The sequence below is a fragment of the Marmota monax genome, unplaced genomic scaffold (assembly GCF_021218885.2).
Source record: "Marmota monax isolate L192 unplaced genomic scaffold, Marmota_monax_Labrador192_F-V1.1 WCK01_AAM20220418_F8-fsc00405, whole genome shotgun sequence".
NCBI lineage: Eukaryota > Metazoa > Chordata > Mammalia > Rodentia > Sciuridae > Marmota > Marmota monax.
The window spans coordinates 124,547-143,790 of NW_026694917.1; the positions used below are offsets into that span (position 1 = coordinate 124,547).

Below are 19,244 nucleotides of genomic sequence, written 5' to 3' on the forward strand. Positions count from 1 at the left end.
GCCTTCGTGATCCAATCACTCCTCTAAATTCTTACCTCTGAACATTGCTGCACCTGGGGATCAATCCTTCATCACATGAGTCTTCAGGGGACATTTCAAATCCAAACCTAAACAGGCACCAAGAGTAGCTTCTATAATAGGTGTCAAAGGTCCCATGCTATCAGTTGACCCAGAGCAGGAAGGGGCTTCTGAATGGTGTATGTTTGGCCAGCATCTTGGTGCCAACCATTCTGATCAGAGAACAGGTCCCCACCTTCAATAATCACATGAATTTACCCAACTGTCAGATAGCAAGTAAAATTTGCTTCCTTAGCTTACGGCCCCAAAGAATGTGTCTTTAATTTTCTGTGTACTTTTCTAAGTGGTAAACCAAGCAACAAGGCCATTCACAACAGCTCAATTCAGTAAAATGTGGGAAGGCTCATCCAGGGCCATGTTCACCCAACTAGGAAAGGGACAGCTTTGAGCTCTTTGCCTATAGAGCAGAGCAGTGGCGTCCACTTTCAGTTTACATGCTGTTCCTGGGGTTACACAGCCACAGCAGCCCAATGAACCCTACCTGAGTAAAACTTAGCTAAGCAATTAGTGAATGAGGCCCAGGCATTTAGGGGAATCTCTGAGACTGGTAGTGTCCATTGAGCCACATCTCTGCCTTAGTGGGTTTCTCCCAATGCCATAACTGTCAGTTTTTCATATAAAACTCAGATGCTGCTGCTTAGGATCAGGGGATGACTGCTCTCCTAAGTACACAATTTCTATTTGGCTAGCAATGCCTTTTAGACTCTTCCCGTTTTAAAAAATCATCTGGTTCTACTTGTCTCCATACAAATGAGAATTTCAGTCTGAAGCGTGCCAAGCCTTGGCTAACAGAGTAATTGGTTTTTCAAAAGGGGTGTATGTGGTGGCCATTTCCAGCAGGTGGCGCTGTGATGGTGAAAATCACCTGAGTACCTGGGCTGCAATCATTTGAAAGTAAAGCTGGGATTTCCTTCTCTGGATTCCTTACTGTTCTTGCCAGACCACTTGGGAGGGGAAAATGGAAGTGGCTTGAGGAATGATCCTCAAGTCCCACTATCACCCCTGAATGGGAGAGTTTTCTCAAACACTTGCTGGGTCTGAGTGCAAGCTCTTGTCCCACTGCTTCCTACTATAAAACATGGAGCCCTACTGTTGAATCTGGGTAGCTTTCCCCTACAGGAACCAGAGAAATCTAACACAGGCATGTCAAGAACTGGAGCATATGACAGCCATCAGGAAACTCTGCTAATCTTATTCCTTTCCCCCATCACCCTGGGCTGAAAGATCAGGCGGGAAGCCAGCCAACCTGCCTGCTGGGCATGTGGAGACTGCAGAGGGGCTATAGGAGTCCTGCTTTTTGATCTGTTAGTGCATGACCTACACAGAAGTAACTTTTTAAAAGCAGTCCACCTTAATTTTTTTAGGGGGGATGCTGGGTGTTGTGTTTCTGCCCCCATTGTCATATCATCCCTGAAAGCTTGCCTGGTTTTAGCATAAGGGTAGGTCTTCCAGGGCAGCAGGGCTTATTTATTTTATTTTATTTATATTTTTCTCCCTGATGAAGGCCCCAGCTTCTCTGCTAGCCCCCTATCTCATAATCAAACAAACTTGTGGTACCATTTGGGCAACCTTTCACACTGCTCAGCCTCTAAACCATGACCCCACTTCAGTTTGTTATCAAGTACAATGGTAGGAGATCCTGACTCTCTCCCCACCCTTCACTTGAGCGAAGGCTTTTGCTGTTGGATCCCAGAGAGACTTCTTTTATCTCTAATCCTGACCCATGTTTTACTTCCTGTTCCAGAGAACCATGTCTATTGGTGTCCAATTCTTGTTGCCAAAGCTATTGAGTTTGGGATTTGGCTTACATGCTTTAATAAGTTAGCCTGTTAATGATTCATGGTTATTGGCAGAAAACACAAAAATCCTGATTCAGAGACAAAGGACTTTATAGAACAACAAGCAACATAAGCACCAGCAAATTTGTTTGGTTCCCTTTGCTTCCCATGGGAGATGTATGGGCCCAGATGGAGCCTACACATGCAGTAGGTTGCTTTGCAGCTGAGATGGGGAAATGTACAGCTTTTACAGCAAGCAGTAGCAAGCCTGCTCTTTGTACAAGGGAAGATGTGAGTCTTTTTTGTAAGGAAAGAACTGAATGAAGGAAATAAAGAGAGAGGAGAGGTGGCTCAGCAGTTACACTGGTTTATTCAGGAACAAATCTGTGGAGGGGGGCACAGTGGAGACTGAGACCCCTCTTCTGCTTACAGCCTCAGAAAGTTATAGGAGTATGAGGGAGTAGGGGAATTTTTGAGGTTAGCCCGTTGCTAGAAGGTTGTCAGAGAAGGATTCTTGTGGAGTCACATCCATTCTTTGAGGTGGTCACTGTTCTATATTGAATCAGGTGTTTTCAGGATTCTAGTCCCAGATAATGATTTCCTTTCTTTTTGTGATGATGGAATATTATCTGGGGTTTAAGGTCAAGCTGAGTCAGAGTGACTATGAGGTGACTCTTGTTCTAAGATGGAGGCTATGCTTCAGAATGGCATTCCTGTGTCAAGTTCTCCCTGACATTCCTGCCTTTTTCTTTTTGATAAGAAAGAGGTGATGTCTCTTTAAACTATTTCCATATTCCTTTTGATGGATAGCTCAGAGGTTCTGATCCCTCAGGGCAAAGCCCCACTGTAAGATTTGGGGATAAAGAGTCTATTTTTTGTCAAGTGAGAAAGCCACTTTGAAAGGGGTTAAGTAACCATGAGAGTGTTTTTCAGGGTATCAGTTTTAAAGGTGTATTATAGAAAATGAGGACCTGGAAGTTGATTCTTTCACAACTGTATCCACACATACTTTGGAAAGATGTGCCGATCCGCCATTGCACACTTCTACCCTCCTGTCTGAAGACTGCTGCTTTCTGACATGAGGGCCAAGCAAGACTACCAGTGCCCATTCTTCCACTGAATTTTGGTGAGGCTTACTTTTTAACTTTATTTTTAAAAATTTCTTTTATTTAAAATCCATACAGAAGTTTAAATATTTTCTTCTCCACCTTGGTGGACTACCTTCAGCATCCCTTGGCTCCTGGCACCGCAGTTCAGGAGTAATCAGTAGCACCACTTCTGAAAACTTGCTGGGAGTTATCAGGCCAGGTTCTGGGACAAACACCGTGAGTGAACTACAACTGGACTGAGCCCCAGAGCAATAGAATTGATCGTATGGAAGGTTCTGGGAGCCCACGACCTGTCCCCACGACTGTCCTTGGCAGAATTTTTTACAAATCAAGCCACCCCAGTTCGAGGAACTTCACTCTACTTGCATCTTTCTTTCCTTGACACTGCCTACTTTGACCTGTTCTTCTTGCTCTAGAGGAATAAGCAGAATAATAAGGACTTGAAAAAAACAAGGGATGCCTAGATCTGAGGGGGTATCTGATCTTTTGCTCATATTCTCACTAGGGTACTGCCCCCAAGACCGTGGTGCACATGCCTGCGCCCTGAGGCCCAGGGCCTCTGTCGGCCTTTTTCCTCGACGCGGCCAGCAGGCGGCGCAGCCGGCCGCCTGCGTGGGGGCGACAGGCCCCCGAATGCCGTGTTAGCGCTCGGGCCTTCGCCCCTAGCAGTCGGTCTTCTGCCCAGAGTCAGCAAACCATCGAGAGTTGAGGACCTCCCATTTTCCTAGAGAGAGCAAGTGGGCGTTGGGGGCCGGAGGCGTGGGGGGTGGCTGGTGAAAAGAATGACCCGGAAGCGAAACGGGAAGAAACTTCCGTTCTTTGTTCTGTCCCCGGTGTGTGGGTCTGTGACAGGGTCCAACCGGGCCTGGTCCGTGTCCGCCCCTCCCCCACCTCCTGTCCCTGTCTCTAGGGTAAGTCCGTCTGTCCCCGAGGCTCGCGGTGAGGCGGAGGCTGTGGTCGCCGGGGAAGGGGGTGACGTCCGTGCGGCTTGCCGCCTGCGGGGGTCCCCAGGCCCGCCGGAGCAGGGTGCGGGAAGGCACCCCTCCCTCCCCTATAACTGGTCCCCGGGGACCCCAACACACACGCACACACACACAGACACACACACACACACACACACACACACACACCACGGACCTTGCGTGGCGCAGGGAGGAAAGGGGCTCCAGTTCTGATTTTGTGGCTTAAACAGCTCCCAGCTCGAGTGTTTAAAAGTTCCAGTGTAGCCGTAGAGGCGTCCCTCTGTAAGACAGCGGATGACAGCGACCTCAACTTGCTGTTTGATGGTAATAGTTTTCGGCGATTGGGCAGGAGAGGAAGTTGACTTAGCTGACTTCATGGATCAGAGAGTGAACAATTAGAACTAAGGCTGGGAGCCGGATGCAGACTCAGATTCTGGGCACTGTCCCGCTGGGAGCCGCCCATAAGTAGTGTCTTTTATGGGAGTGATCCAATAGGCTCTGGTTCCCGTTTTTAATCATATTGATCCCTAATTTGATCTGCTTTGGAAGTGGGATTGAACACAGAGTGGTGTTTATGCTCTGAAGGGCATGTGTAAACTCCACAAGAGGACAGCAGGATGATGAACTTGAAATTCATGGAATAGAGGAAGTTAAGGTATTTTGCCTCCAGAAGAGACGTCTGTGGAGAGTGGACATTGTTTGGTTTCAAGTGTTTGTTGAATAGCTGTTGAAGTTCCAGTAGGGCACTAGATCTGGGGGGAGGTGAGGGTCCCCTGGAATGGGTTTTAGCATCCCTGAAGTACTCTCATAGCTATGCTATGCTGTGCACAGGTGGAGCAGACTCACTGTTGAAATAGCTGTGTGTCCAGCAAGTTAGCTGACAGAATGATAGGAACTTCTTACCCTGGGTGAAGGTTCACCTGGAGAACCTTCAGCTGCATTTCAGATTTTTCCAGGTGCAACAGAATTATCAGGTTTTTTTAAATATTAATCAGTATTTATTATTGTTATGTCCTCTTTTTAATCTAAATATTTGTATTAGAAATAAAGTTTACATGAATATTCCTTTTTCCCTTTAATCATGTAGCATTGGCATCAACTAAAATCAGAATTCCCAGGAACTTGAATAGAGGCTGCTAGATTCTCAGTCATTGTGACTTTGAATTCTAGGGAATAACTTCAAAGAAGGAAAGGACCAGACAGGTAAAGTTTTTCATAACCCATTCTCACTGCCAAGTGATCTTTCTTAGCCCCCAGGAGCAGCACCAGGGAAAGGGATGGGCAGGGGAAGGGCCCTGTCTGGGCTCAAAGCTTTGGGGGCACAATGGAGAGTTTCTTTCTGTGAGAAACGTTGTTTACTGATACAGACACAGGGAACTTGTTTTCAACAATATGCCTTTGAGTTCCAGCTTTGTTTAACACAGTTGTAAAGAGAGAGTATTGCCTTTTTCTCTGGATTCAGAGCTTTGACTTGCCTTTCTAAGGGAAGCTTGTTGTTTTGTTTTGTTTTTGGAGATGGGGTCTTGCTGTGTTGCCCTGGATGGTCTTGAGCTCATGGGTTCAAGCTAACCTTCCACCTCAGTTTCTGAATGTCTGAAACTACCACTGTTTCCAGCTTCTTAAGAGTTTGTTCTAAGAGTTGACTTGTTGTGGGTGTCCGCTTACAGTCTTGGAAATTGTAAAGGTGGTTGATAGGAAAAAAAGATGCCTGGCTCTGAAACAGCCTGACTCACCTTGATTGCCAGTGGGCCTGCCTCATGCCTGATTCAGTGTTTTCCACTGTGAAATGCCATTGGCATTGGCATTGGGCATACTGTATCCTTGCTATCCCCAAACTAGACTTGTGTGCTTTCTCGTGACTCTCGGACAAGGCTCTTCGTGCTGTTATGCCTTAGGTAAATAAAGCAGCCTATAATGATGAAGCAGATACTTTTTTGCATTTCTGATTTTTTTTTTTTAACTCCTTGCTATAGTGCCTTGCAGTATAGCTGGCTTTCAACAAATATGTGAGCAAATGACTAAATAGATAAAAGGTAGTGGATAAAACCTTGAGTAATTTTTTGTTTTGTTTTGTTTTTGTGTTCGTATGCTCTGGTGGCTGCTGAATATGCTGGATGTACTGATCATGTCACAGCCATTATCTGAAGTAGAAACTCCTACTTGAGGTTCAAACCTTACTAGAGAAACAGAGAGGGCTGGGGATGTGGCTCAAGTGGTAGCGCGCTCGCCTGGCATGCATGCGGCCCGGGTTCGATCCTCAGCACCACATACAAACAAGGATGTTGTGTCCGCCAAAAACTGAAAAATAAATATTAAAAAATTAAAAAAAAAAAACTAGAGAAACAGAGAATAGACTTTTTGATGATATCAACTGAGGAGTGAAGACATTTGTGGGGGATAAAAGCAGAATAATGAAGAACCTTATGTTTAAAAAAAAAAAAAAATTTGGTCCCTGCTGGAGAAACTTATATTCTGATCCAAAGAAATGTCTTATTAGAAGAGGAAGATAAAACAAAGCTGCTGCCTTCTCAGTGAGAGGAAGCACAGAAACTGGGATTATTATTTTCATCCTTGTGAATATATATACTCACTTTTTGTTTTTATAAATATCACTGAGAAGCCAGGTGTGGTGGTGCACATCTGTAATCGCATAAACTCAAGAGATTGAGTTAGGAGGATCTTAAGTTCGAGCCCAGTCTCAGAGAGTTGTCAGGAGAGTTGGGATAAGCCCTTTTTGTGATTTTTGTGTAATTTCATTATAGGGAGTGGGTGTCGCCAGTATCAAAAGACCAGTCCTAGTTGCTGGGATGCTTACTGTTGTGGATATTAACTAAGATGCTTGTTCCCCTCTTTGTGTATTCAAGAGATGTTTTTTAAATTATCTTTAAACTTTTACTTCTGCAGTGCTTCCTCATTCTCATTCAACATCTGCTTCCTGCTGAGTCTTCAGATAGGAGACCAGAAATCAGAGCATCTAGCCCTACCCATGGAAACTCAAGCCAATCATGTATCTCAGGAACCTCAGGCCCTGCTTGAGAGTGGTGAGGAATAGGGATTCACTTATTTCTATTCCATCATTCAGAAATCGTTTATTGAAATCTCTCATTCACCAGATACTAGAATAACTGCTAGAATCCAGATGTGATAAGACATACTTCTTGCTATTCGGTAACTTACCATCTAATGGGGGAAGTTTAACAGAAATTTATTAATTTAATTAATAATTAATTTAATCTTTAATTAATACACAGCTTGATAGGTGTTATAAGTGAGGCATTTTGAAGGATTGTAGGCACCTCGTGCAGGATTAAGAAAACTCAATCCCTTAATTCCATTTTTCAGGCATCTGTAACAGACAACTTCATGGTCATAATTTGGGCTCTTCAGGAGCAAATTCTTAGAATAGACTTTGGGGAATCATTTTGTAGGTGGGCAAAAGGATAAAGTGGATATTTACTAAAATATATCTTGCTTTTATAGACTATCTCTAATTTTTGAACTAGTTTCAGCCTGAATGGGAATTGTTTTCATGCTTATCAGGAAAAAGCATTTAGGACTCTTTTTGTCAGGACTAGTATATCTAGTGGTTTAGAGTCTCTAAGAGACAAATATGAAAAGTTATGTGGTCAAGCGCAGGAACAGGAAATATTTATAGTATATAGATTTTATCTGGGAATAAAGAAAAAGTAGATGAGCTTTATTTTCATTCAGGGCTGGGGAGAAGCTGCTCGTTTTCCTCTGCCTGAGAACTTCATGTGGGAATTTGATCTCAGAGATGTGGAAGAATGATAGAAAAGATGTGAGAGTGTAGCCTGTTCCTGACTCAGCTTGGGAGAGTGGACAAGAACACAGGAAAGATGAAACTAGGCATTTTCATTAAGAAGAGTGACCAGAGGTCAGAGACAAGACAGACTCACTTCTGGGCCCTTTTATTATCTTTCAGCTCTTCCTTCTTCGAAAGTTCCTGCCTTTTCTGACAAGGACAGCCTGGGGGATGAGATGTTGGCAGCTGCACTCCTAAAGGCCAAGTCCCAGGTGAGCTCTGGTTCCCTTCACCCATTTTTTTCCCAATTTGTGGGCAGCTTTTGTGCAGTGACATCCCATTCAGTGTCCTAAATCTGGATTCTGACCATTAGGACTACTTTCCTACTGAGTCACAGTCCTTCACCTTCTGTCATAGACTCTTACCTCTCATTCTCTATTCAGACCTCCTTTCCCCACTTCCCAAAGAGGCATTAGTCAGCCCCATCCTGAGTTGTGTTCTTGGTGCTGCTGGTCCCAGCCCTCACCCTAAAATTGTGTGCATTGCTGTGTTGTTTCAGGAGTTGGTGACATTTGAAGATGTAGCTGTGTACTTTATCCGGAAGGAGTGGAAGCGTTTGGAACCTGCTCAGAGGGATCTCTATAGGGAAGTGATGCTAGAGAATTATGGGAATGTATTCTCACTGGGTAAGGAGCTGCATATTCTCAACAGAGCTCCCGGCTGTCTGGTGGCTTCCTTGCTTGCTAGAAACAGTCCAGTGACTAAAAACAAGTAGTGATTGACTCAGCCTCAAAAAATTCTAATAATAATAATTATTATTATTATACAATTTATACAATAATTTGCACATCTACACAATAATTTGCAGTTTTCATGTATATTCTCTCATTTAATTCTCATAGTAATGCTGTAATTGAGGTTGCTAGTATTATCCTCTTTTTTTTTTTTTTTTCCTTGTACTGGGGATGGAACCCAGGGCCTTACACATGCTAGGCAAACACTCTACCACTGAGGTACATCCCAGCCCTATTGTCCTCATTTTATAGGTGAGGAAAGTAAGATCAGAGATCTCAAGTGCCTTGTGCATTGTCACAGAGCTATTAAGTGACAAAAATTGATACCCAAGGGTCTTTTAACTCCAAATCTGATACTTTTCCACATGTTCTCTGAACATACAATCCAGAGATTTTTCTGAAGAATAAGTATGTTGGGATCCTTGCGTCCAAGTGAAAATTCTGGGACTCTCCTTCCCTTCTCTGTTGAATTGCCCTAGGGACCTCTCGCTTTGTTTCGGTTCTCATGCACCTGCTGCTCTTATAGAAATATAAACTTGTAAGTAGAAATTACCTTCAAGATTAATTCCTCAGGGCTGGGGATACAGCTCAGTTAGTAGAGTGCTTGCCTTGCATGCATGAGACCCTAGGTTCAATTCCCAGTACCACCAGCACCACAACAACAAAAGATTAATTCCTCATCTCTTGCCCCACTTTTAGTGACACTGTTTTCCTGAGCAGAGCCAGGGGTCTTCCTTACTCCCAACTGAGACCTGCCTGTACAATTCCTTTCTGTTCATAGGAAATCTGAGATCTCGAATTGCACTCTGGGACAGCTTAGTATGAGCAGGATAAACTTCCTTGTCCCAAGACTCTCTCCATGAGTAGGATTCCCATTTGTGAATCCTGATACCATCTCTTGGCTGGAATGAGTGGAAGAGTTCAGGGTCCTGAGTTGGAAAGGAACTGAGAACAGAGAAGTCCAAAGAGATACCTGTTCAGGCCAGGGAGAAACAGCTGTGTCTATTTCTGACCCTCAGTGCCCTGTCTGCTTTAAAAAAATATATAAGCTAAAAATGCTAACTATCTGAACCCTTTACAGTTATTCTCTGTGCCTGAAGTTTCCTTTGGAAACTTCAGCAGAAGTAGTGAAAACAGAGGTCACATATGGTTTACATAGCCTCCCACACCAGCACAGCTTTCTAGGCCTGGAGCCCAGAGGTGGACTAAGCTGTCTTGCCTACTTCTGTGGGTGTTGCTTATGTGACGTGACTACAGATGGGATTGTTCTGCTCACATGGGGCCATTGAAATCCTCAGTATCTTCACCCTTCTGCTCCTTTCCACTCTCCCATATGTTTCTTAGCGCTCTCATCAACTTTCTCATCAGGTATCTATGTTAGTTTTTCATATTTGCTTTCTTCTCGTTTTTTCTTTTTTCTTTTTTTTAAAAATATTTTATTTATTTATTTTTATGTGGTGCTGAGGATCGAACCCAGCGCCTTGCAAGTGCTAGGTGAGCGCTCTACCACTGAGCCACAACTGCAGCCCCCTTCTTTTCTTTTTTTCTTTTTTTCTGCAGTACTGAGCAGTAAGTAAGGGGAAGGATCTCAGAGCCTTGCACATGCTAGGCAAGTGCTGTGCTACTGAGCTACATCCCCAGTCCTTTTTAGTTTGAAACAGGATATTGCTAAGTTGCCATGCTGGCCTCAAACTTATGATCTTCTTTCCTGTCTCAGTTTCCCAAGTAGCTCGAATTATAGTCATGGACCACCATGTCCTGTATCCCCATTATTTTTGTTTCAGTGGTACAGGGAATTGAACCCAGGGATGTTCTGCCACTGAGCTACATTTCCAGCCCTTTTTACTTCTTATTTGAGACAGGGTCTCACTGAGTTGCTTAGTCTGGCCTCAAATTTGAGATCCTCCTACCTCAGCTTTCTAAGTCCCTAGGATTATAGGCATGAACCCTGACTCTCCTGTTTTTGTTTTTTCTTTTTCAATTTTGTTACTAGGATTGAGCACAGGAATTGAACCCAGGTGTGCTTTATCGCTGAGCAACATCCCCAGCCCTTTTAAAAATTTTTTTTTTATTTTGCCTCAGCATCTCACTAAGTTGCTTAGGGCCTCACTAGATTACCGAGGTGGACCTTGAATTTGTGATACTCCTGCCTCAGCCTTCTAAGTCACTGGGCATGCCCAGCTTCTCTGTCATTTTTTAAATTGTCTTTGCAGTGACCATCTATCTCCTGAGTTATATATGTAGACTTTGACTTCTCCTTGGAAGTCAATATGGCTTTCCTGTTAATAATTTTGGTTCCCAACTCTCCACCAAATCCATAAATCCTCTTTACATCCTCAGCTTTCTGTGTACTTTTAACTCTTTTCTCCTTGATTTTGCTTTTTGCCTTGCTCTTTCCCTGTTTCCTTAGCCTGTTTATCTTGTTTTACCTTAGCTACACTTAAGTAGGCCTCTTTTAGGTATGTACTTTTAGCACTACAAATACAAGTCACACAATTATCTTGTCCTCTGTATTTTATTCTTTTTTGCACAAGGAACAAGTGACATTTGCTTTTTTTTTTTTTTTAATTGTGCTAGATGGTGAATCCAGAACTAAAAATGATCAAGAAATTTCTGAAGATACAGGATCACGTGGGGTGCTGTTAAGACGATTCCAGAAGGATATTTCTCAGGGTCTTAAGTTTGAAGAAACCTATGAACAAGAAGTTAGTCTAAAGAGGCAACTAGGGAACTCCTCTGGAGAAAGATTGAATAGGAAAATACAAGATTTTGGTCATGTGACAGTTAAGGAAAAGCTTACCACTGTGGCAGAGAGAAAGGAGAAACATAATGACTTTAGGAACAGCTACACTGTGAATTCCAATCTTATTTCCCATCAGAGACTTCTTATGGGAGACAGACCCCATAAGTGTGAAGAATGTAACAAGAGCTTTAATCGAACTTCAGACCTTATTCAACATCAGAGAATCCACACTGGGGAAAAGCCCTATGAATGTACTGAATGTGGGAAGGCTTTCAGCCAGAGTTCTCATCTTATTCAGCACCAGAGAATCCACACTGGGGAGAAGCCTTATGAATGTAATGATTGTGGAAAGACCTTCAGTTGTAGTTCTGCTCTCATTCTCCATCGGAGGATCCACACCGGGGAGAAACCTTATGAATGTAATGAGTGTGGAAAAACTTTTAGCTGGAGCTCCACCCTGACTCACCATCAGAGAATCCACACTGGTGAAAAGCCCTATGCCTGTAATGAATGTGGGAAGGCCTTTAGTAGGAGCTCTACCCTTATTCATCATCAGAGAATCCACACTGGAGAAAAACCCTATGAATGTAATGAGTGTGGGAAGGCCTTCAGCCAGAGCTCACACCTCTATCAGCATCAGAGAATTCACACTGGAGAGAAGCCCTACGAATGTATGGAATGCGGAGGAAAGTTTACTTATAGTTCAGGCCTTATTCAGCATCAAAGAATCCACACAGGGGAGAATCCCTATGAATGTAGTGAGTGTGGGAAAGCCTTCAGGTATAGCTCTGCTCTTGTTCGCCACCAGAGGATTCACACTGGAGAGAAGCCTTTGAATGTAACGGGTATGAGCAAAAGTTCCCTCAGAGTTACTGCTGAATTAAGTATCAGAGAGTCTACATGAAAGAGAGCCACATATTATTTTCCTCACTTCCCCTGAGTTGAAAGAGCTCTTGCCTTACTGCATAAGTGTGAACAAGTTAGGATGTGTCCCTTCCGCCTCAGACCTTTCACTTTAGAAAAGGGACAGATTGGGTGATCAGCAACCTACTAGATTTCTCAGCAGTGACGCCAGCCTTGAAAATCTGTAAGGCAAGCAGTGGATAAAGTGCAGGGAACAGAAGGAAGCCTGGGGTCCAGTGAAACTTATTTGGGTGGGAGATTGCACTAACCATTCTTCTTGCACCAGAGGAGCCTTTCTTTCCAAGGTGGGGAGTGGAAGCTTAGTAGGAACAAAATTCCAAGGATTCCACTAGTTGGAGTCATGTACAGTGAGCACAGAAGGCAGCAGAAAGAATGTTCTGGGTCCTCCTATTTGCTGGGAAGGGAAATGGAGACTGTATTTCAAAGCCACTCTTCCCAATTCAGCTTTAAGATTTGTGTTGTTTTGTGATTTCATAACTTGGAAAAACTAGGTGTTGAGGGGTTTGCTATTTTAATGAGGAGGGGGAAAAGACTCCAGAGAGAATTTCTGTGATGACTGTATCCTGTAGGGCTCTTGGCGCAGCAAGACCACAAATCCAAGAGCAACATCCCCAGCCCTTTTTAAATTTTTTTATTTTGCCTCAGCATCTCACTAAGTTGCTTAGCAAGATGGGCAGACCCCTCATGGTCCTCTCGGTTGTAGTGGGACTGAATGGGAAAGCCATGTAAGCAGTGAATAACCTGAGGGAACAGATCAGAAGCGTACAGCATTGGCCTCTGATTCCTGTCCCCTCTCCCTCTTCCTACTCCTGTGAGGAAAAGTAATTTAATCCCACCCTCTAGTTATTAAGGATGCTTTTGAGGAGCTTACTCAGCCAACCTGTTCTGTCTTCTGTCATCTCGAATATCTAGCCCCAGCAGTCTGAACTCTCCTGACTCCACCTCTGACTTCAGCCACGGAGGATTAATGCAAATAAAGAGAAAGCCCAGAGGAGGCAGGCTGTGGCCTGAGCCTGGTGGAGGGCTCCTGCTGGGTTAGGATGGTGCTCCCTGAGTTTTCCTGGGCCAAGGGATGATCTTCCATTGTGTTCCCTGATCCTGCTCATCCTGTAGCATTAATGAAGTGCACTATTAAACAGAATAGTTTTTTCAGAAGGAGATTTAATGTTTTTTTTGTGTGTGTGTGCAGGGGCCATATTCATTCAGCTAAAACAGGACACGGTGACTATAAGTGGAATTTGACATTAAACTTGATACGGACAGCCATTTCTCTTTAAATTGCAAACATGAGATTTCCCTTTCTCTCAGGCTCATTCTTCTAAGACTATCTCAGAATCACTCCCACCCTCATATCACATTTAGTATTTTATGAGTTACAGATATTCTGTGTGGCACAATACTTTTTTTTGTACCAGGGATTAAACCCAGGGACACTTAACCACTGAACCACATCCCCACCCCTTTTTATTTTTTGAGACAAGTTCTCACTAAGTTGCTTAGGGCCTTGTTAAATTGCTGAGGCTGGCCTCAAACTTGTGATCCTCCTGCCTCAGCCGCCTGACTTACTGGGATTATGTGGTGTGCTATCATGCCTGGCTGTGGTACAATATATAAGACCAGCAACCAAAAATAGAATGGTGGTACTGGGATATGGGGTCCCTGAGACGAGAGTACTTGGTTGTTGGGTAATCGTGGGCAAATTTAGATTTCTTGTTTTGCCTATTTGCAAAAGGATGTTACAACCATGAAGGGTAGGTTGAAAATCTGAAGAAGTTCAGAAACTGTATTGAGCTCTGGCCTATTTGAAAAGTTTTGGATTGTATATTGTGATTGATCATCTGTCATTGATCATCATTCATTAGTTTCACAAAACTAATGAAACTGATCATTTTGATTTTAAAATTTATTTTTTATTAGAGATAAATGGTTACACATAGCAACTGGGTTCATCCTGACAAACTCTTACATGCATGGAAATCAATTTCAGTTAGATTTCCCTTTTTCTTACCCAGTTGTTTTAACTTTTAATATTTGCCACATATTTGCAGATTCACTTTATTATTCAAAGTGTGGGCTTGAAGTACCCATATTGGAATTATAGATTTTTGAGCTCCGAGTCAGACCTATATGATTCTGGGAATAGAGTTAAAATTTACACTGAGAAGGAAGAAATAGTCATTTAATAGTTTAAATTTTTCTTTCTGGGTAGAGATTAAAGCTGAGCTAAATCTTGGAAGACAGAGTGAGGTGGAATTCATTTTGTGGGTCTCTGGAAAAGACCTCTTAGCAGGTAAGATAGCTGGGTGATGGGTAGTCACTACATATGAAAGTTTAGTTCATCTGCTAAGATGTGGAAACAGACTGAAATCGCCCCAAAAGGATCTCATGACTGAATTCTTCAGAAGGTCCTAGTAGGGCCTATTGCTGACCATGGTGATTATGTGAAAAGTCAAGATTTTAAAAATAATTTTGAAACTCCATTTTACTTACTTTATTTTCCTACATATCATCCCTATTTTCCGTGATTTTTTTCTATACTATTATTGTTGGAATCTATTTATTCCCCAGGCTTCAACTAAATGAGTCGTTAGTCTGCATGTGTGGTACTGATCTCACAAGTTCAGTGTTGGGTCTCCAGCATAGCATTCACACTGTGACTTGTTCATTTCAAACTAGATACGCCTTTCCCACTTAGTGTTCCCCTCAAAATATCTGTAAGCTCTTGAGTCAAAACCTGTAGTTTTCTTCATACTCTGTAACCTCCCACATCTAAGTAGTGTTGAGTCTGGGGCAGGTTAGGTAAGCTTGGAATGAGTGGAAAGAGATTATTGTTGGGGAAGTTTTCTGGTTTGAGGAATAGAGTGGCTTTCCAGGTGATGGTAACAGAAGCTGACACTTGGCCTTTCTCTATGCTAGCCTTACTTGGCCCCTTTCCAAGTGTTTTCATATATTCAGTCATTGGATCCTTACAACAATCTGTGTGAAGCAGGTGTTGGTATTATTTCCAATTTATAGACAAAAGCAGTTACCCAGTAAGATAAGATGGTGAGATTAGAGAATAGATCTCCCCTGGGCTGCTCTGCTTGGTGGGTGTCTGGGCCACATGGCCCAAATGATGGCTGTGAGGTGGGGAAATGTGAAGGTTGGCACTACACCAGTCTTATCGTTCAGTGGTTGGAAACCTTTCAGTGGCTTCTCCCTTATAGAAGAATAAAATTATAGAATAAATTTATAGAATAAAAATTCTAGCTCAGCCTTAAGAGTCCAGGCTGTCCTTGAGCCAATCTCTACATATCAGAGTAACCTTATGTCTTCTTGTTGTTCCTCTTGACACATGAAACGGCAAAATAACAAAGCCTCAGAAACATCCAACACTCATGCCCGTGAGTTTGCCCACAGGCGTTCTGATGTTCAGCTCTTCACATGCAATCAATAAAAACCAGAGTCAAAGAAACCATTTTTGAGGGGGCGGGGGTTGCTAGGGATTTAGCTCAGGAGCGCTGAGCTACATCCCTAACCCATTTATTTATTTATTTATTTTGATTTTTTTTTTTTTTAATTTATAGACAGGTTCTCACCAAGTTGATTATGGCCTCGATAAGTTGCTGAGGGTGGCCTTTCTCTGTTAACAGCTGCTAGGATGGGAGGCTCTCTGTTGCACAGGGCAAAAGCATACCTACCACTCCAGTGTTCATCCTTCTAATTACTGGAAATTAAGTTGGGCTGAATTCTAACCCCTTTTAAATTCCCCTGGTAGCTTCTGATGTTTTCTTCTCAACCTACACAATGTAATCATTTGTAAAATAAAAGAGGGGCTGGGTTGTGGCTCAGTGGTAGAGGGCTTGCCTAGCATGTGTGTGGCACTGGTTTCAACTCTCAGCACCGCATATAAATAAATGAATAAAATAAAGGTCCATCAACAACTAAAGACATATTTAAAAAAATAAGAGGGACAGACAAGATTTGCAAGGACATATTCAGTCATAGCAAAAATAATTTCATTATTAATAGTTCCATTCCAAATCATTCCTGTTATTTGAAATACAACCCAAAGGATTTTGACAAAGGATATGTTGCCAACTAAGAGAAAAGTCCAGTTTAATCTGAACATTTCAGGTAACAGAAGTATGAACCATGGAGTGGTGGAGAAGAGCATCTTAATGAACTGTTCCTTTTTAGTAAAAGATTGTTTTTTAAATCTCCCCAGAGATATTTTTATTTATACATTGTTTTCTAGAGTTTAATAATTTTCTTCCACTTTAAAAATAAAGCCCAATTAGCTGCTTTGTGTTTATGTGTTTGTGGTACTGGGGATTGAACCCAGGGATTCTTTACCACTGAACTATATCTCCTAGTCCTTTTTATTTTGACACAGGGTCTTGCTAAATTGCCTGAGCTGACCTTGAACTTGTGGTCCTCCTGCCTCAACTTCTTGTGTCAATAGGATTACTGGTGTGTGCCACCATACCCTGCTAGTTGCATTGCTTTAAATGTAGTCATGAAGAGAAAGGTTCTGAGATGAATAAAAAAAAATTACATAAGTATTTTCATATGCAAAGATAAATATGGTCACCAGAGTAGTTTTCCAGAAATAACACAGGATTCTTCTGAGCTTCCTCCACAAGTGTTTTTTCTTTTGTACTCCCTCTTGGGTTGCTGACATCACCAACTTCCCATTCAGCCTTAGCTAGAAACACAGGAATTCCAGAGGCATTGTTTCTTTCCATCTCCTCACCCTGCCGCTGTCAATCAATATCTGACCAGTCCTTTGTTCCCCATTCCTGTGACTCCCTTGTTGCCATAGGCCATCCTTGACTCTGTCCAGGATTTTGACACCAGCCTTAAGTCTATCTGCTTCCTTCATTCTCCCTCAGTCCATTCTTCATTCCCATGTATGAGTTCTCTTTCTAAAATGCAAATTGGAAGCCACCATCTCAGAATTTTCCTTGGTCCCTCTCATCCTAGGTCAAAGTTCAGATTCTTCATCATGCCATAGGAAGTCCTAGCCCAGCCCCCTTCCCTGTTCTAACCTCTTGACATTGCTCTCACCCACTCCTTCCTACCACCTTCCCCTGGCAGTTTTGCAAAACTACAGTCACAGGGACATAAATACGTGCAGCGCCTCTGTCCCACTGCACCTGCTATTCCTTCTTCCTGAATGCCCTCCATTCCTGTCCTGACAAACTGTCTTTGAGAACCTTATTATAAGCTTTGCCTGTGCTGTGGGGCCTTTCTGGTCCACTGCGAATACCACCTTCCACCCTGACCAAGTTAATCATTTCCTCGGAGCTGTCTCTGCATCTAGTACATTCATTATTGTAGTTGGCCCCCCAACCCCCGTCATTTATTACACGTTAAAACATTGGACTCCCTCACTGTGGTGGTTTTTTCCCTTACATTTTCACACTTTTCTACCACAAATATATATTACTTTCATAATCAGAAAAAATAGCAGTAGATTGTGTTCTTAGGCCCTGGGTTTGATTTCAAGCATGTGCATGTGTGCATGTGCACACACACAAAGTAAAAGTAATAAATAGCATCCACTGAGCATTTATGATGTGTCAAGCATTCTTCCAAGTGTGTCACAAGTTAACTAATTTAATTTTTATATAAATTCTGTGGTACCTTTACTGCCTTCCCTTTCCCCCTTCAGGAAGGTACAAAATAACTTTGCATATGTAATTTTTTTATTCATCTCTTCATGACTACATTTAAAGTAATGCAACTAGCAGGGTATGGTGGCACACACCAGTAATCCTAGAGACACAGGAAGGCTGGAAAGAGAAGGGAGTTCACCAGATACACAAAAAATGGTGCAGTGAGATTCAGATACAGTTGGTGCCTAAAATCCAGGCTACATCTCTTTTATCCCCAGACTCCCAGAGGGATACCCAACCCTCCTCAAACACCCTTTTCTCTCACCCATGCTTAAAGCTCTTCAACAGCAGTTCAATAAGAAAGCACTTGTACTGTACAGGAACACAATGACGAATGAACCATACATAGTTCCTGTGTTGAAGGGCACCATTCCAGTAGGACATAAAGCCCATATTGATAACACAAGGTAGAACGAGACGCCAAGAGAGGAACAGTAATGGTAAGAAGAGCTGATCCTTAATAACTGCTTACCCAAGTGCCAGCCATTGTTGTAGCTTGTCTTCACAACAATCCGGTGTGGTTTTAGTCCTGTGAATAACCCTGTTTACAGATGGGAAAACTGAGACACAGTGGTTGAACCACTTGCCCATCGCTCCAGAGCCAGGAAACCATGGCAGGGACCAAGCCCAGTCTGTCTACAGAGCTTGGGCCTTAATCACATCACTGTACTGTCTCTCTGTAAATACCATGGGGGTTTCAGAAGAAAGCAAGCTTATGTGCTGCTTGAGGAGGAGCAAGGCACATAGCAGTCCCGAGACTTCTCAAGGAATGGCACAGATGCTCAGCTGGGTACACAGACAGGCAGAATGTGTGCCTGACAAAAGAGAGGTATAAAAATAACTATTCCGTGTTGCTCAGGTAAATAAACACCTATTAAATGCATACTATGCTTCAGGCTTTGTGTCAGGGAAAGGCAGATGATAGTTAGAAGTAGGCATGGGAAAGGGCAGTGAATGTCTGTGTGGGTCCCCTGGACAGAAGGGACTGGAGTGAAAGTTTTTGATCCATGAATAGCTAATGGAGATAGACACAATGCAGACATCTCTCTGAGAACACCGTATTTAAGATGGGTCTGGCCCTCCAGCACCATGAGTGAAACTCACAAAGAAGATGGTTTGGAGGTTTCTCAGAGAAGCTGGGCTTTGGGCCAGTGTCCCAGACACATCTGGAGAGAGATGGTGAGAACTCAAGGGAAGGACTCCCCACACTCTGCCTGTAGCATGGTAACCCTAGGGCTACCATGATACTCTCTCCCAACTGGACTGGCCTCCCCGCCCCATGATGGGCCCCCTCAGAGCCAGATCCTGTGTCTTGGGTGCTTTGCAGAGATCAAGTATGCTCTAGGAAAACAGGATGCTGTCACCCCTAGTAACCTCAAAAGCTCATTGCTACAGACTGACCAGGATCACAGGACCTCCTATACTGACCAGGA

At 43.1% G+C, this 19,244-nt stretch overlaps 1 protein-coding gene across 3 annotated transcripts; it reads left to right on the forward strand.

The window, feature by feature from the left end:
- Positions 1 to 3,726: 3,726 nt before the first annotated feature.
- Znf3 (zinc finger protein 3) lies at positions 3,727 to 13,306 on the forward strand. 3 transcript variants are annotated; one of them, XM_046427206.2, is made up of 6 exons: positions 3,737 to 3,876; positions 5,015 to 5,130; positions 6,832 to 6,968; positions 7,871 to 7,962; positions 8,250 to 8,376; positions 11,062 to 13,306. In XM_046427206.2, the coding sequence occupies exons 3-6, from the start codon at positions 6,914 to 6,916 to the stop codon at positions 12,129 to 12,131; spliced, it is 1,344 nt and encodes a 447-aa protein (XP_046283162.1). In that variant the 5' UTR covers positions 3,737 to 3,876; positions 5,015 to 5,130; positions 6,832 to 6,913; the 3' UTR covers positions 12,132 to 13,306. The 3 variants fall into 3 exon arrangements, with proteins under 3 accessions (XP_046283161.1, XP_046283162.1, XP_046283163.1); XM_046427205.2 differs by lacking the exon at positions 5,015 to 5,130 and having other exon boundaries at positions 3,727 to 3,876; XM_046427207.2 differs by lacking the exons at positions 3,737 to 3,876; positions 5,015 to 5,130 and adding an exon at positions 5,198 to 5,822.
- The last annotated feature ends 5,938 nt before the right edge of the window (positions 13,307 to 19,244 follow it).

Coding starts and splice junctions, on each gene's coding strand:
- Znf3 (XM_046427205.2), top strand. CDS start 6,914: ATGGAAACTCAAGCCAATCATGTATCTCAGGAACCTCAGGCCCTGCTT. Junction 6,969..7,870: donor TCAGGCCCTGCTTGAGAGTG/GTGAGGAATAGG, acceptor ATTATCTTTCAG/CTCTTCCTTCTTCGAAAGTT. Junction 7,963..8,249: donor TCCTAAAGGCCAAGTCCCAG/GTGAGCTCTGGT, acceptor GTGTTGTTTCAG/GAGTTGGTGACATTTGAAGA.